Raw genomic sequence first — 23,670 nt, 5'->3', positions numbered from 1 at the left:
CTTCCTGGAAACGAGATTAAAAACATGGCTGAGTGAGATTTTGGAAGATGTGACCTTTCGTAAGATTTTCTCCTGAATTATGACATAAATTAACAATACTCTTCATTGTCAATAACATGTGGCGATAGAGTAAACATCATTACATCAGGAAAATATACCCTGTGTGTCGATTTCCAAATGAAAAACCATATATTGAAGGAAATGAGTCGATGTGATCGTCGTGGTGGCATGAAATCTAAACATGTCTAATGCATGGCCATAATTCATACCGGTAGCGGTATGTACAGTACCTGATGTACTAGATCATACATTACATGGTCGTACTACAAACACGCCCACATGAGTGGGATTTCTGAGATAATAACTCTCAATTTCTTTTTCTCAGGGAACGTCCTTGCTCGTCAACATGTTGAAGATGAAACCATTGATTTTAAAACTCGCTCAAAAAGCAATTCTGAGACATCCGCTTTGCTGTCCAGCAACTGGTCTTTGCCCCACTTCAGCAACTTCAAGACCACTGACTTATTCTGTCATCCGGAAATGGGTAAGCATGGTTGATCGTTTGTTTTTGAGTGGTGTCCCTATAGTCCGTCCTTTCACTCGCCACTATATGGCCCTATGCACTTTCATTTGCAATTTGCATTGTTTAACCTTGGATGTTAGAAACATAGGGTCCCTATCCTCAATCTCTTTGATCAGTATCCTGAATAGGAAGAGCGCTTCTTAATCTTAGCCTTGAATATTTGGCCTCAAAATGATTTTGATCTTATTTAAAATTCCAGTACGCCACAAGTGCAGCTCCAGTTCCATCATCAAAAAATGGGAATTCAAACCTGATGGAAAAAACGGATGCCTCTCTCATAAAAGATGAGCCGCAGCCTGCCTCTGTTGGTCAGCCATTAAAAGAGAACAAGGCTGTGTTCTCAATCCCCTTGGAATTGGACAACAAAGTTTCTCTCTTCATCAAACAGTCAAACCACTTGGTAGAAGTTGGCCTCAAAATGCAAACAGATGAATTCGTCCTATTCAACCCTAAGTCCAACAAAATCATTGATATAAAGTTGAATAAGGAGAACATTAAGAACTTGTATAATGAAAAGGATAAGAAAGAGGGAATGCCCACTGTGGAGTCGATACAGGAGATCATGTGGAAAGAACAGAGGCTTGATTTGAGACGGTTGCCAAACTATTATATGATGTTGTCCAAGTCGAGACTAACAGGTGAGACAGTTACACAGCGAAATAGGCAAACATACCAAGATTGGAATGAGCTGTTGAGTTGAGATGACCTCTTTATTATGAGTTTAGCTCTCTGCCCCTAGAACATTGTCTTAACTGATTATAAGTGGTATATCTTATCATTCCTACTTGTTACATTGCAACTTGATGAGCTGATAACTAAAGTGTTGCCAAGCAAATAAGTGTCTATGATGTCCTATTCAAAAGTATCCAGAAGATTTTCTCTGCGGCCTTTCACTGTCAAAGTGGTTGGAAATAGAAACGCTTTTTGACCTACTATGTTGCCAGTGAATGGATGTAATGTGATAAAGCACAACACACCCTGCTTCTTTCCTTACAGCGCTTGTTGTGATAACCGCCATGGCGGGCTATGGTATGGCACCTGGAGTCTTTATTCCTTCCACTTTCATCTTGTGTTCTTTGGGAACAGCGCTCACATCAGCGGCGGCTAATGCAACAAATCAAGTCAGTATACTTAAATTTCACTTGAATTTTCTCCTAAACTGTCTGCTAATCCAGTGGGTTCCAGCTTACTGGGAGCAATATCTTGCAACAAAGAAATTGTTTTTGTTGACTGCTACATTTCCCGGAGATTGATGCTTAGAAGCTCTTTTGTACATTTCAAGCAAGTGAAATTTGGATTGTAACCAAGAACTCCTCTGACCTCTGCTTCTTTTGTACAATGACTATCACAAGTAGTACAAACTGGCTGTAAGTTTGAACACCATTGCAATAACAGTGATGAATATTTGACTTCCTGGTTATTTTCAGTATTTTGAAGTGCCATTTGACTCTCAGATGAATCGAACCAAGAACAGAGTTATTGTCACAGGAAAACTCAGGTCAGTTCATCAATGAAAACCTCACCTAAACTTGTACTATTTTCAGTATTTTCATTTCAGGCCAAGTTTCTGGCTCGGGGCGTGCGACTTTACCGGGATTGGGGTGTCGGTTCAATGAGTTTTAAAAGAGAAATTCTTTGCAGCTTGTGCCTGTGCCAGGGCAAAGAATCTGTCCATTGCAAATGAGAAACTTATTATAGGTTGTGATTGTCACTATTCCATGTAGTGATAGCTCATAAGATTGAACACCAAAGATGTTTCTAATATCGTCTCCTTTCTTACAGCCCCCTCCATTCTGTTGGATTTGCAACCACCTCAGCAGCCTTAGGCCTGGTGATCTTGACATTTGGTGTTAACCCATTAACGGCTGGACTGGGAGCGTTTAATCTCATTCTCTACACACTAGCCTATACACCAATGAAGCGGGTCTCCATTACGAACACTTGGATCGGTGCTGTAGTTGGAGCTATTCCTCCTGTGATGGGTTGGACAGCATGTACAGGATCTTTGGATATAGGTGGGTCAAATACTCCTCTGTTTTTTCCTTGGCTAGATGGCAAGATATCACTTAGTAAAACAGTGTCAATAGTTCCACTTCATTCCTGTGAAAATTCCATCTGAAGTTGAGGAACTATCAGTCGTTCTATTGGATTCTTTCTCTCAGATATGGCTCAGGTCTAGTGCAGGACTTGACAAATCTCTATGATCCAAACATTTGAAGTCAACAACCCTTGGAAAAAGACGTTCTTAAAAATGCTAAGTTCCATTATTGTTGGGAAATACATGTCATCAGTAATGTAAGGTGGTCATGACCAATATTCAAATGCTCCATATCACTTTCAGGGGCTGTCTTACTCGGTGCCATACTCTACTCCTGGCAGTTCCCACACTTCAACGCCTTGAGTTGGAATTTACGTCCAGAATATTCAAGAGCTGGCTATCGCATGATGTCGGTCGTCAATCCAGGACTATGTAAACGTGTTGCTCTGCGCCACAGTGCGGCTATGATAGGACTATGCACATTGGCCCCAATATTGGATGTCACAACGTGGACGTTTGCGGTAGATTCTTTACCATTGAATCTTTACTTTACATATTTAGCGTGGAGGTTTTATAAACAAGGGGACAGTAATACGAGTCGGAAGCTATTCAGGTTCAGCTTGGTGCATCTCCCTGCACTCATGTTATTACTGCTTATTAGTAAAAAGAGAGTAAAGGAGACGGAAGAGTCAATACCTGTTGGTACAGGAACAGAAGCAGTCCTGAGCCCTTCTTGATGATAGTGGTGTTACTCAGTGTATTGATGTGTTTTAGAAATATCGATTGTAGAGTAATTATGAGAAATTGGCTGTGTACACTCCTATGTTTGAAGAAAACTGTATGGAGTTTGTGCAATATGTTTAGTGGGTAACAAAAGCGTAGGAAAAGAATCATTCCATATCATATCCCAGGACATTCAAGACTGGTTCTTTTCAGAGTATGAGTCTGAAATTTGACCTTCAGAAGAATAATTATGAATTTTAAAGGATTTGGCCTTGCAGCCCACATAAGTACTTAGGTATGGACTGTCACTTTCTGAAAGAAGGGCTAATTGTTGGAATACTGACAAGGAACAATCTGTCTGTGAAATCATGTTTGTGTGGCAAACTGAACAATTGTGTGATATCTATGTTAATAATTTCGTAATAAAATGGCATGTAAATATTAGGACATCTTTGTTAGAACTGTTTATTTAGACAAAGAAACTGCCCAAAGATGCACTGATGTCTTGAACTCTATCGGCCATGTCTCACCCAGTTCATTGAAAATGAGCCATGTTGTACCCAGATGTGGCATTCAGTTCATTGAAAATGAACCATGTCACACCCAGTTTCGAAGACAACAGGGACCATGTTTCGTACTTCTAGGAGGTGTCTCCTCCAGTTTTAAAGGACAGAACGGTCAAGAAATGACTGCGCTGCTGGTTGTCCACAGGGTTGTGACGGGGACCTTTCATTGCATTGTGGGCAACCCAACAATAAGGACTGGGACTTGTTTCTGGATGTGATAGTAGGCTTATTGTGAATCTGGGCTGAGTCTTGAGATGTTTGAGCTGGAACTGTTTGTGACAGATGTGGAAGCCTGGAGAAAAGACTACATGCAATATAGCCGAATACCCACCCGATGTGGTCTCAAATAAAATCGTTATCGGCATCCTATCTGCTAGCAGGAAACACCTAAGTTTGCAGGCAGTAAGTCTTGTCTTCTCCCACACCAGGGTAGGACCATATCTCATCAGAGATGACCCACAGCACAATCCAGATGTTGACGTAATACATGTATCATAAAGTTTTTCCTAAACTCAGCAGGGCCCTGTGTCATGAACGTTGTCTCATCTCAGAAGACGTTTGTCAAAGATTTGAAGGTGGACGTAGTTTCATTAATTCCAACATTTCATTGCAATCCTTAAAAGCGCTGATCCCTTATATACGAGGTGACAATCTCTCCGAGGGAATACAAGGACGTCCGTCCTCCAGACAATAGCACCGCCTCGGAGTGGACCGGTGCGGCAGTTCAATATAGGCCGGTTACCTGGTAAGCCAGGATAACGACATCTAAAAGTCGAGACGGATCCTGTCCTATTTCACAGATTCAATACGTGCATGTACATGCAATTACCGCTGTACCGTTGACGGTGGATTCGACTCCCTTAAGATTCAGGTCAGCTTCTTCAAGACGACATGTTGGTCTTCTGGGAAGACAGGCAAGTCAAAATGTCTTATCAGGTAAGAAATATATGTTCACAACTGTCAACGTCTTGCACTAGGCTACAGATAGGCCGATGCTGCCTACCTATCCATAAGGTGTTCCCTTGTGAACTTGTGTCCTTGTAGCGTTGTTTCCATTGCCTCCATTGCATGTTCCCTGGCACAACCAACGGGAACATTCAAATAGGCCAAACAAAAATTCATTTTGTGTCTGGCGTGTCACAAGGTCTCAAGTGAACATGGGACAGGGCAGCAGTCTTTGGACACCCATCCCTACGAAGCCGGAGTCCGTAATTTCTTGGTACAAGGAATAAAGCAATCAACCGTGTGAGATAATGACAGTCATAATTATTTGCAGGATAAAAATAAACCAGATACAAGTGACATAAAAAGGACGATGGCACTTTTGGCGCAAATCTAAGTGTAAACCCGATACAATGTAGTGAAATACTGCTAAAAGATCAAAGTAAAGAATGACGCAATCCTCGAGATAAAAAACCTGACATAAAAAGTATTAGTACTAACTGTACAAACTTAAAAGTCCGTAAACTTGAGATATAGGGAGATTTTGGAATGCTCGGTTTCCGTCAAACCACAGAAAGAAGTGCTCGGATTTCGCACATCGTACAATGAAAACCTCGGATGGTGTTTAAGTGCGAATTGCGTCTGCTGTCGATCAGTCAGGTTCTGTATTGAAATTACAGAATGCCATGGTATGCTAATCTTTTTTTGTGATTGCAACCTATAGTGAAAGACAAAAAAAAATCACAATCTACTGTTTTTGATCGCCATCATCATTTTCATCTTCATGCTCGAGATCAACCTGAGCATCTTGGTCATCGTTCGCCTGCTTCGCGCCATCCTTGTCTCCGGCGCCATCTTGCTTTTCATCAGCACCACCACCCGCTTTCTGTTCATCACTTCTATGAATGTCATCCTCTTTCTCGTCACCTCCTTCCATCCCCTGTTGCTTTCCTCTCAACGTATCTTTTTCATAGAGAGTATCTTTCCACTTCATGTGTTTCCGAAGACTTTTTGTATACTGCCAAGGTTGTACCGACATACGAATACATTCCATTTTCGTAATAGTAAACGGTTCATTCCAATCAGACAACTGGATATGCAAATAAACCGTCCATAATTTCTTCCCTTCCTCCTTCGTGATATTTTTATCATTAATGACATATTTACAGAAATCATCCACCCTCTCCAAAACGCCGCTGAAATAGTCCAATTCGCGCCAAAAATCTCGGCCTTCATTGGAGATTTTTTTCCAAAGCGTTTTGTTGAAGTGATCGTAGAGGATGACGTCACCCTTGCTCCATTCATTGTAAAGTTTCATTAATTTCTCCTCGTTCTCATCGTCTGGTCTATATTTATATTTTTTGTTTCTGTTGACATAGCGACAGATAACATCTCGGATGTCCCAGCACAGCAGGCGTCGCATCAAAACAAGAGACTCCAATAAATACTCCTTAATCATGATGAGATCAAAATTATCATCCAAATAATCAATATATTCACGAATTTTAGTCTCACTGTCCGAATTCTCAGACGAAAAACCAAGATCCGTCAGCATAAAATTCCTTGTTATTGACTTAGCACCGAAATATTTACCATTATAGATAAAATGAACCGGCTTTTCAAACTTGCGCGGATTTTCTAAAAATTCTGTCATGGGCGACTTGGATGTCATATCAAGTTGCGACGTCACTAAGAAAAAGTTAAAAGCGGACTTGAATTGAAAATATGGCTCCCTAAGAATGGCTATGTATGTTGTGTCCGATGGCATGAGTTTCTTCAAAGTCGTTCTGTTATAGACCATGTGATGAGTGATAATATTAATAGGTTGTGCCACGTGCGGATCCAAGTGTTCCGGACGGAGAGGCGCAGGCCAACCGAGATGGCCCTGGTCATAACGCGGCAGGGCGAAGTTCAGTTTGTGTTTGAGACCGAAGAGGACGAGAATTGTCCCAATGGCGCTCGAGGCACATTTGTGGACCTTTACGAAGCTGATGAACCTCCTTTCGACACATAAACTTTTTGGCTGACTTGGCGTCTGTAGTCTGAAACGAAAGAAATGATGGGCCTTGTTATTCAAGATTCACAATAACTACTATTCGGTGTGACGGCACTGATTCTGCACAGCACTTTAATCCAAAGAAGCAACACGACTCATTTCTTTGATCGAAAGATGTCCCATGTTTTTGCAGTTGACCCTACTTTTTAGTGTGTCTTTTGGAGTCTTGTCTACGCGCTAACTCGTATAAAAAATGTGTTCCGTGTCTTTTTATCTGACTACTCAAGACCAGCAAATTCGAGAGAGCAGAGCCACAAAAACGTGGTCAATATTGTACGCGGAGCGTGTCTCCGATAGTGTTGTGTCGCTCATAGAACTGGAGGAGGCACCAGAGACACACTCCACTTACATCTTTCGTGGTAATGTGCCGAATTGTTGAACTGCTTACCTGACGACGACTTGTCTCTCAGTCTGTTCCACCTTCTCGTGGTCCTGGAAGGAGAGTAGGAGCAGGGCTGCAGCGGCAAGGAAGAGGGCCAGCACAAGGACCCGCAAGCATCGCAACAACGGCCGGCATAACAACATCCTTGGTCGCTGGAAAAAAGCCACCCTAGTATATATACGTCTGACTATAGTGTCACGACAGAGGATGGACCTCGTTGGGGAGGCATCCTCGGATAGAGTGTTTCACAGCCAGCCATGTTGGAGGACAGAACAATGACTTATAATATACCAGACTAGACTTAATCAAATACTGTCTCGGTCATTTGGGCTTGCTTTCTTTTGTCCAGCATGGCAGGTAATGACGTCACGTGAAACCACTTTACACCAGGGTCAGTTGTGTGCCCCATCCGGGTCAAAGACCCTGAAGCTTGTCGCGGAGAGCAATTTTGGTTCAAAGGCAATCATCTACTTTATACCGGGACTTAAGGCGCTCCACGACGGCTGCAGGGGCCCGCCACCGAATATCTCGGTGGTTGTGACTGTTAAGCGTCAACCATTGAAAAAGTAGAAGAAGAAAACCGAAGGACATTGTTACAATCATGAATTAGCTACTCACCACTTTTCCTAGTTGGTAACTACGGTGTGACACATTTCATCGAGAATGTCCTTTCATAGCAGATATGAGACAGTAATTCTGTTTAATGTATCGGCGTAAAAACCCCTTTACAAGCAACTCTATAGATTTTTTTAGCCCTGAGCATGGCTACATGTAAAAGCATGAAGCCATGTCACCCTAAGAAATTACATAATAAGCCTTTTGGAAACGGATTATACAAATAAAGTACGCATTGTGTTTTGAAACGGTTGGCAGCAGGTCATCGTGACGTAGGCACAGATCTTTGAAGGTTTTGGTGGGTCTGTTGTTACTGACTCCATACCTTTGATTCAAATTTCAACTTGCCCAGACCAGGGAGGTGTACAACTCCCTGTCTGCCCGCGCCCGGACAAGGCGTTTGCTGAGGTAGCCAAACCCCCTGGGGCCAAACCGACATGGGAAGTTGCCATAAAGGGATGAAGCGAGCGGAGCAGACACGCCCGGACTTATACACGTTGTGTGTCTGTACGTTTACCCCTTAAATCCAAACCTCACTCGGCTTCCAGTATAAAAAATGTAGTCCAAACGAAAAAAAAGTTGGTTCCTTTAGAAAGGAATTAAGATCCAACATATACAGCAAGTCGCCTGGGGGCGTAACCTCTGGTAACCTTGAACGACTCGGAGCTTGGTGGTTTAAAACGAAAAAATAGAGATGTTGAAATGATCGACTTATACGTTTCTGCAATTTTATTTTCAGTATTCTCGAAAAAAAACAACAAAACAATAATGTACAAAATGGACTTTTGGATATACATGTACTGTAAATGTGTAGGTACATCACTTAGAATGGTTGCAAACAATTTGACCCAACCTCGCAAATCTTAATGCGTCCGACAGAATGACGAAATATAAATTCAGTGATATATGACATACGTGGGAGTATCAAAAAGCATGAATCTGAGGATGCTAAAAGCGTTACAATGTTCCTTGGCAAAACAGTTACAATAATCAAAGATGCTATGATGTTACCTTCAAATAGGCTGTGACATTGGTCAAAACTAAAAGTTATTGGAACACATAACATGTTACGTACAACCAGAGTCTTTCAATAGGTGTCCAGAGTCTTTCTTTTTATCGAAAGAATCTGGTACAACCACTAGTCTAAGTGTTTTTTTCTTTGCGTGCTGTGGCCAACCGCACATTAACTCTTGCAAGCTACGGTAGTTCATGATAACTAGTTCAAGACATGTAGAAGGCGCCTATAAAGACAGACAAAACAAATAATAGTAACTTTCTGCGATAGGATTGGGTAAAGTCTCGATCTAGTTACCAGAGTCTGATTCCAAATTTAAAGGGAAGACACCACTCATTGCCGGAGACTGAGCACACGAATCGAATACATCCTCGTCATCATCTAGCAAATACAACGGAAGGCGTCTTGCGGCAGATTGTCGGCTGGCTTTTTGTCGGCTGCGGATGAAATTTTGGCGGACTTTTCGCATCGTCTGGAAGAGCGCTCGGCGGACGTTACTGTGTCGTTTTCGGATGCGAAGTGTAGCAACCTTGGTTTCTCGTTGCTTGGCGAATATTTGATTCAGATCATGTTGGCACTGTTGTGGTACGACAGTAGAGCGAGATGGCTGTATGATTTCATATCGGGCGCGATTGGACGGGTAGTGAACGACTGGCTGTGGATTAGGATACGCTTGCTGTGGTCTTGTTGTGACAGTGGGTTGTTTGCGGTGGTTTGGAGCTGGATCAACCTCTGTAATAGGCGCTACCGGTGGCAGCATCACGGATCCACGAGGACAAAGGTACGAGTACGGGACAGCCTCAACGACATTCCAGAACGATGTGACAACGTACGGAACAACCGCTGACATCTGTACGTAAGGTGGTTCTTGTCTGACGGGTTCAGCAGGAGCTTGGACAGGCGGAGCAAGTTGGAAATCTTCATACATCCGAGAGATCAACGTCGTCAAGTTTTCTGCTTCTGCCCCGGCATCTTCATTCAACGAGTTGTGACGGAATTCATCCTCGAGTAGATGTTTCGCCCCTCCCCCTCCCGAACATTTACGCAGTTGTTTGATCAACGCATCTTTCATGGTTTTCGCAACTCGGTGGTCGTGTTGATTGACGTTGGACGCTAGTGGTAGCATGATGTCAAAATCTTTCAAGGAAGTGGATCGGGCGGACTCTGGCCGCACATCACGCCGCCGTCGGTTGTTGAACCAGATCTAAAACGATAAAGGAAAACAGTGATTAGTAGACGTAGTGAAGATGTATTTTGACGAGGTGGCTGGGAAAAGGTGTATGGTCCCCTGTTTTGCTGTCACTTTTGAAATTGATTTACGCGCGCATTGGAAACTGGGGTTTGATTTCATCCGTAATAGACTTTTTGATCAGAGCGCATGCTGACTTGGCACTGACATTTGGACGAACAAGGCTAAAGGATCGCCAAATCTCTTATCCTTACCCGTATTTTGTCCGCGGGGATGCACGTTTCTCTGGCTAGTTCGTTCCTTTCCGATTTACTGAGGTATCGACTTGTGTTGAACGCAGCTTCTAATCTCGCCAGAACTTGCGGCTCGTACTGTGTTTTCGGTCGGCGGCGGCGGCTGCGGGTGTCGAGGACCTGTGGTTTAGGCTCGTATTGACTCGATACGACGAATGCTGAAAAATGAGGAATAAAATTTAGAGATCGAAAAGATAAATATGAAATCTATACTATTACCTACAGAAGGCTGTAATATAGCCTAAAAAAATGTCAAAAAGCCAGCTGTGATCCCCTTTTTTGAATATGTCAGGTCTTGACGGCTCCTGCCCGTGTTTACTGTACACCTATGCGTCTCACCTCCGGCTTGTCATCGGTACTAATAAACCGTATCCACTGTGGCTAAGGAAAAAACCGAAATGACGCAGTAAGGATGACATGGATAGAGAAGCCTTTAGCTTCGGAGGTTGTCAGGCAAATCATGTTACATGTACTAAAAATAAGGCTACATTTGAAACTTCTTATGTAAACTATATAGGTCATCATCAGGATTGGTAAGCCAATCGATTTATTATCAACTGATTGCCTGATAATAGCAAGGTGTTGGGTTACCGTTGACGCAGACATCCAAAATGTTTTGGTAAATTGCAATTATCAATCTATAATTAGGTGCTAAGTTTTGAGCATCAAGCAAACTTTCATGTAATTAGCTGTGTACTTTGATGTACATCCACAGATAGAAGAAAGGCTGAGAAATGTATGTCTGCATGAAAACGTTGGACTTTCTCATGAATGACTGCATGGGTCTCTTCTGCATCATCATCACATATAAAACCATTAAGATGGCGATATAATTTAAATTGAGTATATCAAACAGGCAATATCGTCTCAATCTACTCCGTGCGTAGACAGACTGATCACTGTATGAACAAAAACCCATGATGACATCATCTTGATATTTGAGGTTTCATACCAGTGTGATCATGAAGGCCTTATACTTTTTTTCAAACGGGTGGTCTCAGGAACCCATTTTCACTGACGTGCCTTTCCGATAAACAATGAGTTAGTTATCAACATGTATATCAAAAAGGGGATACAGATAAATGAAGATCAAATGCAAGCAGTTCAGTAAGAAGTAGGATCTTACCATAATGAGGTGCATTGCGATGACAAGTGGCCTGTTCCTGTGTCATTTTGAAAACGTGATGCGGTTAATGGTATCGAAATATTTAGAAAGACAATGTGAACAATTTGTCTCCTTACTGTAATTTATATCCCGAGATTGAGGCTGGTCCAAGTGCTTCAATTCTGATTCGCTACAAACAAATGTGATGTCAGAAATAGGTGAATAAACAGACACGATTGGATGGATAAGTTTGACGTCATAATTATTACCAAAGTACTGATAACTAATTAGCTAATTGGCTGTGATGAATAATACACGAAAAAGCTGTTTTTATTGAACAGTTAAGAGATAAATTAATTAATCAGTAAATTGCACTTGAATTAAGAACCCAACGCGGCACGTCTGTTGTCGGCAGACTCTATAAACCGAGAAGAAGACAGGGTCATTTTACTGCCACACCCCGTGCACTAATGATTCTGGATACGACAGTTCCCTCAAAGTGTCAGATGATTAGTAATTACATGCACTTCATCAGGCACTTTGAGTTATGATTATGGAAGAAGTTCGCAACTCCTCGAAACCTATTGGGAAATAGAAGAATGTGGGCCGACATTTCTGGGACTTTTAGTCCCAGGACTACCATTCTTGCCACACCAGTGTCTTCAGTGATGGTGATGATGTGGAGGTTTCAGGCCTCTTTTAGCTTAAACTGAATAGTGACACCATTTATATCAATATTGATACGCTAAAAGAGTAAAAATTTGTATGGAAATGAGTTTGAAAATCAAAATTTCAGCCAAACCGCAAGAATGAAAGCCTATTGCCAGTATTGGACAATGGACAGGATTACGAGAACTGCCATAAACTCGACCCGGTTATTATACTCATCCTAATATGCCTCTGATACATGTTCAACATCATTAAGAGTAACATTACAATGTCTTTACATGCAAAACATCAGAGAAATAGCAAGGTTTCAGGGAAATAATTACTGCCCCAATTCAGTTCTGAAAATCAAGAAATGGCGTCCGATCTCGAAAATTATGTGCTTGTAGTGCCCAATTAAAATCGCGATTAATCCATCAAAACATTCGGGTAAACCTTCTATATTTTATTTTAAGATGGAATATAGTCTCTTCTTTAAGAAGAATGTAAATAATGGTAAATTTCAACAAATATTTTGTCATAATTTGGTATTTTTTTGAGTTAACATGAAAATGTCTTTATAGAATTTCCATAATTGTCAATCTTCAACCTGTATTTTCTTACTAATGGCTATAAATTTTCATAATTTTACGTAGTATAGTGATAGAATATGATCTCTTCTATAAGTTTCAATCAAAGTGTTTGCGAAATATTACGCAAATAGCGGACAAAACGAGCTTTTCTAAAAAGATACTAACACATAACTATCAGATCACTATTGACGAGCAGCGACATTGTATATAAAATATGGCACTGCTTTCGTTTACGTCCGCAATCCTGGCAATGTTGGTATAAAGCCGCGTTTCGCTCCGTCTGGTCATTATCATCAATTCAATTCGTTCGAAGAGTTTTGAAAGATACAGAGAGAATCAAGATGTCTGATGCCGTTGCTGCTCCTAAGTCGCCAGCCAAGAAGGCTGTGAAGGCAAAGAAACCAGCCAAGCCTGCCCTCCATCCAAAATGCGCCGTGATGATTGTCGATGCCGTCAAAGCGCTGAAGGACAAGAAGGGTTCATCCAGGATCGCCATTAAGAAGCACATCGCTGCCAACTACAAGGGAGTAGACATCGACAAGCTTAACAAACGGATCAACGCTGCTCTTGCTGCCGCAACTAAAGAGGGAGGTGCACTCGTCCCGGTCAAGGGGAGCTACAAGCTCAGTGCCGCCGCCAAGAAGCCTGCACCAAAACCCAAGGTCGCCAAGAAACCAGCCAAGAAACCAGCTGCCAAGAAGCCTGCTGCCAAGAAAACTCCCAAGAAGGCGAAGGCCACCAAACCAAAGGCTGCTGCCAAGAAACCAGCTGCCAAGAAGAGTCCCAAAAAGAAGGCTGCCAAGAAGCCTGCTGCCAAGAAAGCCGCCCCTAAGCCCTCGAAGAAACCTGCCGCTAAGAAAGCTGCCAAGCCAAAAGCTAAGACCACCAAAGCCAAAAAGGCGTAAGGTGTGTCCGCCGAAGCGACGTCTTCCATGACCCAACGGCCCTTATAAGGGCCACCCCAAATATTAAAAAGAGATCAATTTTTTGCAATTGTGTCGCTTGTATATGAAATATCGATACGAAAACCAGAGGCTGAATGTAGTCTCGGTAGTGTTGAGACAAGACCACTAATGAATATTCATAGGTTGGAGGGTCGAGGCCTATCAATTAGACGAGTGCATGTTTTTTACTCTCAAGTACATGTTTGGAGAGGTATTGAAAAAATATTTGCTGTGGCAAGTCTACAGATATAAAGAAATTATTTGATGAAAAAATTAATTTCGAATTTTGCTAATTGGGTAATAGGGGGCGTGTTTTGAGTTTTTTCTGCCAGTTGGCTGAAAACAGTGGAAATATCAAAGTCTGTCTAATTTGTCGATTATAAAAAAATTTCCGTGGTCAATCACCAATTTCCATCGCACCAGTTACTCGCAAGACTAACCCGTATATCATATCCGAATTTCAGTTTCACTACTTGACGCGTTCTTTGATGCGTCGCGGTCAAACATTGACAATTTAACTGCTAAAAGGCTTAAAAAATCAATTGTGGTCTTGTCTCTATTTACACTACATTTTGGGTCAATATAGTGAAAAATTTGAATGTGCTCAAATCACTCTAATTCATTTAGAATATTGTATTGCTGATGATTTAAGGTCAAAACAAGCTAAAATAATGAGAAAAAAACTTAATTTGACCCAAATAAGAGTCAACCTAACCTCGGTCTAAGTTCGGTTTCATTTTTACAAGTCTTGTTGTGTTGCCATTCATTTTGTAATTTCTTTGAAACTACTTAGGCCTTGATTCTGAAAGTTGTGCCCTAAGCAGCAAAGATATTCCTAAATCACATCCTAAATTTTCAGCTCCATAGCTTGCATATTCTGGCCAGGGCAGGTCTTTGAATTTGGTGCTGTTGGCTGCAAAATCATGACTTTTTGTCGATTTTGTCCTCTTTCGTCGCTTTGGCACAGTTGTACCACTCTTTGAAATGTCTCTCATTTCTCCAAAAATGTCCAGATATGACTTTCCTTTGTTGGAGAGTTGTGGGATGTCATGTACATTAGTTTGAAAAAAATCTCAAAATGTTAACCCCTGAAATGTACCTTCATTGAGACAAGACCGCTAATGAATATTCATAGGTTGGAGGGTCGAGGCCTATCAATTAGACGAGTGCATGTTTTTTTACTCTCAAGTACATATTTGGAGAGGTATTGAAAAAATATTTGCTGTGGCAAGTCTACAGATATAAAGAAATTATTTGATGAAAAAATTAATTTCGAATTTTGCTAATTGGGTAATAGGGGGCGTGTTTTGAGTTTTTTCTGCCAGTTGGCTGAAAACAGTGGAAATATCAAAGTCTGTCTAATTTGTCGATTATAAAAAAATTTCCGTGGTCAATCACCAATTTCCATCGCACCAGTTACTCGCAAGACTAACCCGTATATCATATCCGAATTTCAGTTTCACTACTTGACGCGTTCTTTGATGCGTCGCGGTCAAACATTGACAATTTAACTGCTAAAAGGCTTAAAAAATCAATTGTGGTCTTGTCTCTGTTGTGTTGCTGTGCATGGGTATTGGTCCCAACCATAACCGCTAGGGTGTGCCATTTCGCCGAAAACGTTTTCTTTTGAAATGGACACACCACCCGTTGCTGTCCTTCCTCTTGACACTACATAAGAATATTATACAAATACCGTTATAAAACTAGTCATACTATTCTCCAGTAGATTGCATATCTTGTTGCACCAATTTTCCTAAGTACTGTTTCCGAAATAAGCGTAAAAAGAGTGTGCTACTATTAACAATAAAGAAGTGCGGGTGTTCGGTTCCTCGCGCTACACGCCCTTTCTGCTCCGGTCACATTGCGATGTGACACCAAGGTTTAAAAATCGGCGTTTCAAAGAGCACCCGATTACAAATTAATATGATGCTAGCTTGGTCCAAAACGTGTACCATTGTTTTCCACAGAGCTAAAACACCTGTGATGCTAGTTAGTTTTCATTTGGTTTTTCTGCACAATGGCGCAGCCAGCCGCAATATAAAATGTGTCGGTTTCTCATAACAGGAATGGTACACCGGCGTCAGAAATCATTTTCAGTTGTATTTTACATAGTTTCATGCATTAGCACGAGCAAAATCATTAGCCGCTTGCCAGCAAGGTTGGATCAGCAGTATACGACCATGTTTGGATGAACATCCTTGTCAGACGGTCGTCTGGTCGGCCTGAGACTCACCGAGGCTATGAATTCGCGCAAACTGTATATACAGCTTATACAGATTACTTGAGTACAGGCATGAGGTCCCGAATTGGTGTCTTCAGGATGTCGTTAATTTCGCCAGCTCTGTTTTTAAAATGAGATGTCGTCGTTGTTATTAACTGATTATGGGACCGGATTACACATGGCTCGACTAGAGAAATCTTTTCACCTCGGTGCTCAACAGTAGTTGTTTTGCATATCTTCTGCATACTATGGGAAAACTAAGATAAGACAACAATGACGTTGTACACCACTGACTCATCAGGCCAACGAGGGTCAGTTTCAAACACTTCGTTGACCACTAAAGACGTCCTGGAGTGGCAAATACACGAAATGCTGTGGATATATCTTTCGCCGGTTTTACTCTTACTCGGCACTATTTTAAACGGTTTGACGATAGTCGTGCTTCTGAAGCGGCAGTTTGGTAATATCTCTACCCGAATACTGCTTGTGACGTTGGCTGTGACCGACACATCGTTTTTGTACTGGGGTGGCTTGCCGCGACAGTTTCTTGAATGGGGTTTTCGCATTGATCTTCGGTCTCTGACGTCCGCAGGCTGTCCCATTCAAGTATTCGCCGCTTACGTCTCAAAACACCTCGCCAGTTGGATTATCATGCTTGTCACCATTGAAAGATGGATATCGGTCTGTTACCCACTAAAAGCACGCGGTATCTGTACCAAGAAATGGACAATATGCGCCATTTCTCTCGTCGCTTTAATTCTCAGCCTCCTTGATTGTCATATTCTATTTTTTTTCATTATAACAGACCAATGGCCCAATCTCTTATGCGGATTTTCAACCAGAGCTTACTTAGACTTTTGGGCTGGCTACTGGTTCTGGCTAGACCTTCTCGCCACATCTTTAATTCCCTTTACCGCCATTGCGTTCTGTAATTGTTGTATGGTCTCACAGATAGTCAGAAGTCGAACGAAACGCACAAAACTCCAAAGCGGTTCCTCCGTTGATCAGGGACAGTTGGCAAAGCTAACTAGCGCCACCTATATGTTATTGACTGTCAGTTTCATGTTTATAGCTTTAACCCTACCCGCATGCGTTTATTATCTCATAGCCAGAATGTATGGAGTACAACTTGGAGAGGACATCTACACAGTAGCCAGGCTGAAGTTGTTTTACACCAGTACTGGACTGTTGGCCTATCTCAATAACACAATTAACTTTTTATTGTACTGTATCAGTGGAAGTGCCTTCAGGCGAGAGTTCATAGCTCTGTTCACGTCATCAAAAAAGTGAAAAGCGCCAAAATAAAATGCTATCTTCTCAAACAGGTGGTGCGCCATTCTGCCCGCCATGGCGTCGTGTAGGTTACGACGGCTCTTGACGAGTTTATAGTATTGACAGCCGTCGTCAAATGGGACGAACAGGTCAGAGCTAGGGGATCCGATTGGGAGGGGGAGGGGGGGGGGGGGTTCACTATGTACAGTAAGGGCACTGGGTCTGCTTTGATCGGATGATATATTCCTCGTTCCAACTACACTCCCAAGGCAGTGACGCCTGATCATTTCCTTATGTCTTGGTCCGTTCCCGCGTCGTAACGTCCTGAGTCTCGTGGTTTCTCTTTAAATGTGTTCGGAAGAAGAAGAAGTCTATGCTAAAACCTTCCCCAAATTTATTGGCCTTGCTAGTACATGCTGGACTGGTACCTTATCCCTCCGCTATGGAATTCACAGCTAAAACAGTCAGTGAGCGCCTTGGAGGAAGGACATGGTACTTGTCCACAAAAATATTACATGAACGTTTCAACGTTAAACTAGGTAAGTTAAACCGAATGAACTGCAACATTATTTTATCACCACATATGCCTAGCTCCACATTTATACAATGCAGCGTCCAACGAACGTCGCGTATCACGCACAAGGATTTTGTAATTCACGCCGCGTTTTGAGCAGACGGCTGGTAAAACCTCCACCAGGGCTGACTCAAAGTTTTGGTCGCGGTGGGGCACCGTTTTTGTTTCAAATCCCTGACCCCCTCGACAAGAAACGACAAGAAAGGGTATTACATGTAGTTCAAAAGTGACTGACGGTAGGTATAGTTTTGTCAAGAATTTTGTGAATAAAGCAGTATTTTGCCAAAGAATCAAATATAATATGTGCGAGTTATGATAATCTAATGTTCATGTATATGAGCATATAGTGGCCAAATATGATCTAGCACAAGTTCAAGAAAATGACTGTGATATATCGAGCAGCAGCGAACAATAGGAGCTATTTCGAGTTTTCAAGGGTGGATATTTTAGGAGACTGGATGAAACATTATTGCATTACCAAAATAACAGCGAAAGGCAAGGCGAGGTATAGCTGGTACGGTAGCTGATGCTCATTTCTATAGTCATTCCGTATCGCAGTTTTATCAATAATCCAACATGGGATATCAACCAACGCGTATTCGGAGATTTGCGAAAGCAGCATTTGTCGGTCATATTGCCCAATCGGAATGCCTCAAACTTGCTGTGTCGGTGCAGTCTTCAGAATTTAACCAATCACAGTTGAGGATCGAGGTGAGACTTCAGATCGCTTTCGGACAGAAGTGAATCGGGTAGGCCGTCTGTCAATCACGGAGAAATTCGGTATAGCTAAAAACACGTATACATTGAGAAACCTGTTGCTTAGTGCTTACAGAGGGCATGCCAGGTTATGGTAACAAGTAGTAAATGGGATCCAAGCCCAAACAACACGAAAAAGGGACTGAACCACGGACTGCATTCTACAAAGCTGTTCCGCAAAAGGTAGTGTCGCGCCATCATGAACATGTCAGTTCAAGCAACGGACACTCATATTTCTGAAGATGGTTTTAGGTTGATTTTACACGATGTTATCTCATTCATACAGGGCTATGTGATGATTGTGATCATGTCCGTTGGTGTGGTTGGCAATAGTTTGTCCATAATAGTCTTCTACAGAGTGAGGAGACGCAATGATGCCACCATCCACTACCTCAGTACCCTGGCTGTCACAGATACCTGTTGCATCGTATTCGTTGGAATGGCCCTTTGGCTGTCGAAGGGATTAAGCGCTGTCACAAATGGAAGAGTCTCTATCAATCTCTTCCAAATGTCAAGTTTAAGCTGCAAAGTCCACCTTTACTTATTTTTGCTTCTGCAATCTATTTCTGCTTGGATTATTGCTATATTCTCTCTAGAGAGGGCGGTAGTAGTCTGGTTCCCTCTAAAACGTTCAAGCATCACTGCAACGCGACGAAAATGTTTCTTAATTCTTATGTGTGTCTCACTAAGTCTAATCTGCCTCTATACGCCCATCCTAAGCGACGTCTTGCAAGTGGACGGCATATCTCAGTGTTTCTATGATCCCAAACAGTGGCTGTTTTTCACATTTCTTGAAAATTCTCTCTTCTACTTCATCCCTGGTGCGATAATTTTCATCGCAAACCTTCTAATTGTTCTGGGAATTGTGTTATCAGGACGGAACATTACCAAGACGGGAGTCCAACCAAAAGAGAACCAGGACAGAAAGTCACTGATAAACCTCTTCATCGTGTCAGCAATGTATCTCGTGTTTATGACGCCCAGCACCGTCACATGGACTAGTTTTATAATCGCAACGCAGCGACCGATTGATCCGGGTTATGCTGCTACTCTCAATGAACTCGGTCGTCTCTTTCATCAGTGGAGCATCATCAACTATTGCTTCAATTTCATTGTCTATTCCACTTCGCTGCCATTCTTTCAGGCGGAGCTGAAGACAATCGCTAGTCTGTTTGGATGCCGGCCGAAAAAGCTATAAATCATAGTCATTATATGCATTACGAAGCACATCAGGGCGAATACGCATTTAATTTGCTTCGATTGTCGCCTGTCTCAAAACTTTTCATCATCACTTAAGCTATAAGAGCAACGTGTCGCTTTCACATACACATTGGCGTGCCTCGTTCTTCAGACATAATGATTACAAATTCTGAAATTAAAGAAGTATACATCGAGATAGAGATGAAAGATAGTGTATGGTTTGAAACGAAAGACCATACTGCCACAAATCCACTTGAAGCGTTGGGTAGAGGACAGGATGCCGCCTTCTCAAGCCAGTGGCTGATAGTAGGGCGGTGAGTAATTTACCTCCCAGTCCGTTGTCGCATTTCTCTCTACTCTGATAACGGCTTATGGCGCTTCGCTTCAGAAAGCAATGGCTGTAGATTCGGACGGACTTACAAATACCATATTATAAAGGCTATTCTAGAACACATATATCATATTTACCTTCAAAGTTGACAAATCCATCCTTGTTCAAGTCCGCCATTCTGAATAAATCATCAAGTAAAGACTCACTTAGATTTTCTCCGATCGCTTCCAAGCCGTTCTTTAATTCCTCCTGAAACATTTTGCCTTTTTAAGAAAGACCTCTAACATTAACCATGCATAGCACAGCACAGCGGCTTTTCTCACATTTATAGCATTTCACGTCTCGCATCTCGCGCAAGGGGCCTTCCCGTTACTTTACGTCACGTTGCCCACAAACCTTATAGGCCAGGGCCCAGTTGTTCAAAAGCACAAAAGTCACGTTATCCCTAACGGTTACGTTAAGTATCTTCAAGGGCGTTATCTCTTTCAGTTAAACCCACTAAAGTGTTCACGTTAAGACTTAACGTCTCCGTTAAAGCTATTTTGAACAACTTAGCCCTGGGGACATGCGCTTGCGTTACTTTGAAGCCAGATCAAGACGTTCTCACCAGGATGGAAATTTCATTGTATGGTGGCAGAAGCAGAAACTTGTTTTTCTGTCAATTGTTACAAAATATATAGCCTATGCGTAACAGCTGTTGTGCATAACTGAGGTTGGCCTACAGCTCTTTAACTCCTTCGATACATCGGAAGCTTGCTCGACTTAAATAAGCCACAATGTTTAGTAAACGGTATTCAAGAAAAATCAGTATAATCTCCTGGCGTTCGATAGCCGGTGAAGCAGGAACCAAAAATACTATGAAAAAGCGTCCTATGCCGTTTGACAAGGTGCAAGCTCCTCTACAGAACCCAATCACCGACGATCAACAGCCTAATTTTTTTGCCCGATGAAAGACTTTTTGTTGAGACAGAATTTCATTTGACTAGCACATTCACCCAGATCAGAAGATCGGTATAAATACAATTACCTTTGATATTAAGCCATCGCCATTCTTATCAAATATGATAAAAACATCTCTAAGTGCCGTGTGTTCGTCACTGCACCGGGACGCCATCCATTCCAAGAAGTCTGTCTCACTTACGCCCAGTCCAGTGCCTGAAAATACAGAGAGAACGAAAATCCTCAATCAGTGGGCAGGGCGCGGCGTGAGAACGACAAGAAAATGTCCAATACAGAAAACCATAACGAGGATGCGGATGAACTGATATGACGTCAGGAAAATTCTACGCAATGTATGTTCGATTAATGGCCTGACTCCACAAGAGCGGTTTCCCCTGCGTTTGCTAAGACGCCGGCAAAACGCCACCCGGCCCTTGCAGTGTCTCGTGTTGTTTAAATATACTTCTGTTTCCCACAGTCCGCGCCAGTGCTTGGGTATAAATCTGAATTCACGGGAGCAGCGGTAAAAAGATCAGGTGAAGCCTCGGGCAATCCAATGATTCGACGCGTATATAATTATCGGTCACTAGTTTTGCAGTGGTGACGACGACGCTGAAAAATCATGATACATCTCCTTCTGTACTTTGGACCATCAAGTCCGTGGACTGCAAATGTCCGGGACTTTTGTTATACCGTACCTGACAAGTCTGCCTGTTGTATGAATCTGTCTACCTCATCCTCGGTTATATTCAGGCCCAGTTTGAACATCATTTCCTTGAGTTCACTGGCGCTGATGTAACCATCATGGTTGTCATCCATCAACCGAAAGGCTGTTTTCAGCTCTAGAAAAAAGAGACCCCTATTAAGATTTTGTGTACTGTAAATCAATTCGACCACTTGGTTCCTGCCTAGAGCCCCTCTAACATTCAGATTACAAATGTTGTACACTGTGTGAACAACACACTCATTCTTACGACATGTATTGCTAAAATGACTACCAAGAACGCGCAACCTTTAAAAAAGCAATATTCCGAAAAAAAGAGAGTACTGACTACTAAAAATCGTGTTTATTGGATTTTTGCTCTTTTTTGATTTTTACTGCATGCATTCTCTTACCCTGTATATCTTTTTCGGTCAACTTGCCAGTGGTTTTATCCTAAAATAATAGACGAAGACAAGAACTGAACTACGTATCAAGACGCCTTCAATGACATAACTGGGTGAAGAAAAAATTTGAAGATCAGGTTTGTTCAAATTTTAAATTCCAAGTTGTCAAAAACTTTTACGTGCCACAGTTATGGTTGGGCGCTTGAGAGTCTCTTGCGTAGTATAGCTGCAGTGTAACCACTGGGCTCTGAGGCTCTATTTGACGACTGGATGCTGGTATAGAGCTGGGGCTGCTACCTTTTCATCAATACATGCAAGACCATCTTCTAGGTAATAAAAAAAGGGGTAACTATCTTGTTTCCTTATCTCAACCTCTGCTTCTAGCAAACAAAAACAAAAATGTATGCATGTACATGTACATCTCATTACTTTGATCCTTTTAAAGAAATAAGCTGATTGCAATGTGAGAGTATTACTTAGCTCACCCTGGATATTCCAACCCTGTTGTTCAATTACTGTCTAGAGATTTATGTAGAGAGAACCGGATCGTTTCTTTGTTTCCGCCTGGACAGCAGACTGGCTCTCAAGCCCAATGCCACACCCAGTTCACAACGCGGGTCGGTGGTGGAGACCACGCAAACACGAATCCAATTTGCATGCCTTTGGTGGCTGGGGGTGGGGTGGGGTGGGGTCGAGAATGGGGTGTTTGGGTGGTCGAGGTACCAAAGCGAGGCGTTATTCATTGTTCTACTTACCATCTTTATTTCACCACCGGTTACCCGACTTTTGAACTGAATGGAAACGGAAAATTAAACTTTTCGGCATCATGGGATGAGTCTCCAATGTTGAAAGTTCCCTAATAAATTTGAGAAGATGTTTGTCATGGGTCACTATCCATTCGAAATCGGACGACTAAACCTTCTGGAATCCCTTCAAGGCTTACCAAGCACAACTCTTCGCAAATGTCGAAAATGTCGGTATTACGTCACAAGTCGCACTCTTTGATCGAAGCCTCTTCTCACAACGGTTTTCTCAGAGATCAGAAGGCTTCTGATGATTTCTATATAGGGCCTACATGTATTCGACAAAATCTCCGGACGTAAAGGCCTATGAGTAGGTACAGTGGCTTTGTTTCCAAGAAGATACCTTGCACACAAAGTAAGCTATATCTCTTGGCAAAGTGACAGGTCATGTATTTATTTATGTTATGTAGGTATGTACCCTGCATACATATCAGCACATACCGGGGTTCCATGCAAGAGCCTGGGGCACGCCGGGTCATGGTGAACCTGTCGGTCACTGAGCAGCCGCAGTTACCCAATAGCGAGGCTTGGAGATTGAGTGTTACCTTGGAGTAACCGTTTGCCCTCACTGCGCAAAAGAACGATAGAAAACAAGAGTGACGTATATATCTCCGTCCCCCTGAGGAATGGTCACCAGGCAGGGTTCCTCGGTGACCATGTCTTCCAATATCCTACGCCAGATGACCAACTCATGAGAAAGTGTCTTTCACAAGATTCCGGAAGCAGATGACCACCTCAATGAGATTGGACAAGTGTCTTACCCAAGTTCCGTACCACA

General features: G+C 42.3%; 4 protein-coding genes across 5 annotated transcripts; 2 read left to right on the top strand and 2 right to left on the bottom strand.

Moving 5' to 3' along the window:
* The first annotated feature begins 3 nt into the window (after positions 1 to 3).
* On the top strand, positions 4 to 3,780 carry LOC135485858 (protoheme IX farnesyltransferase, mitochondrial-like). 2 transcript variants are annotated; one of them, XM_064768181.1, is made up of 7 exons: positions 4 to 59; positions 386 to 544; positions 783 to 1,221; positions 1,580 to 1,704; positions 2,011 to 2,081; positions 2,366 to 2,598; positions 2,925 to 3,780. In XM_064768181.1, exons 2-7 carry the CDS (start codon positions 407 to 409, stop codon positions 3,356 to 3,358), a joined length of 1,440 nt encoding a protein of 479 aa, XP_064624251.1. In that variant the 5' UTR covers positions 4 to 59; positions 386 to 406; the 3' UTR covers positions 3,359 to 3,780. The 2 variants fall into 2 exon arrangements, with proteins under 2 accessions (XP_064624251.1, XP_064624262.1); XM_064768192.1 differs by lacking the exon at positions 4 to 59 and adding an exon at positions 98 to 271.
* Positions 3,781 to 5,600: 1,820 nt separating this feature from the next.
* Positions 5,601 to 7,433, bottom strand: LOC135496850 (galactosylceramide sulfotransferase-like). Its single transcript, XM_064786405.1, has 2 exons — positions 7,297 to 7,433; positions 5,601 to 6,894 (listed from the first exon to the last, which is right to left on the bottom strand). The coding sequence occupies exons 1-2, from the start codon at positions 7,431 to 7,433 to the stop codon at positions 5,601 to 5,603; spliced, it is 1,431 nt and encodes a 476-aa protein (XP_064642475.1).
* Positions 7,434 to 13,086: 5,653 nt separating this feature from the next.
* LOC135498033 (histone H1E-like) lies at positions 13,087 to 13,664 on the top strand. Its single transcript, XM_064788180.1, has one exon. It carries the CDS (start codon positions 13,087 to 13,089, stop codon positions 13,648 to 13,650), a length of 564 nt encoding a protein of 187 aa, XP_064644250.1. The 3' UTR covers positions 13,651 to 13,664.
* Positions 13,665 to 17,556: 3,892 nt separating this feature from the next.
* On the bottom strand, positions 17,557 to 23,122 carry LOC135498031 (neo-calmodulin-like). Its single transcript, XM_064788164.1, has 6 exons — positions 22,845 to 23,122; positions 22,099 to 22,138; positions 21,681 to 21,824; positions 21,071 to 21,198; positions 20,181 to 20,292; positions 17,557 to 19,881 (listed from the first exon to the last, which is right to left on the bottom strand). Exons 1-6 carry the CDS (start codon positions 22,845 to 22,847, stop codon positions 19,832 to 19,834), a joined length of 477 nt encoding a protein of 158 aa, XP_064644234.1. The 5' UTR covers positions 22,848 to 23,122; the 3' UTR covers positions 17,557 to 19,831.
* Positions 23,123 to 23,670: the final 548 nt, after the last annotated feature.

The sequence above is a fragment of the Lineus longissimus genome, chromosome 1, assembly GCF_910592395.1.
Source record: "Lineus longissimus chromosome 1, tnLinLong1.2, whole genome shotgun sequence".
Lineage (NCBI taxonomy): Eukaryota > Metazoa > Nemertea > Pilidiophora > Heteronemertea > Lineidae > Lineus > Lineus longissimus.
This window is presented reverse-complemented; position numbering and strand designations above follow the sequence as displayed.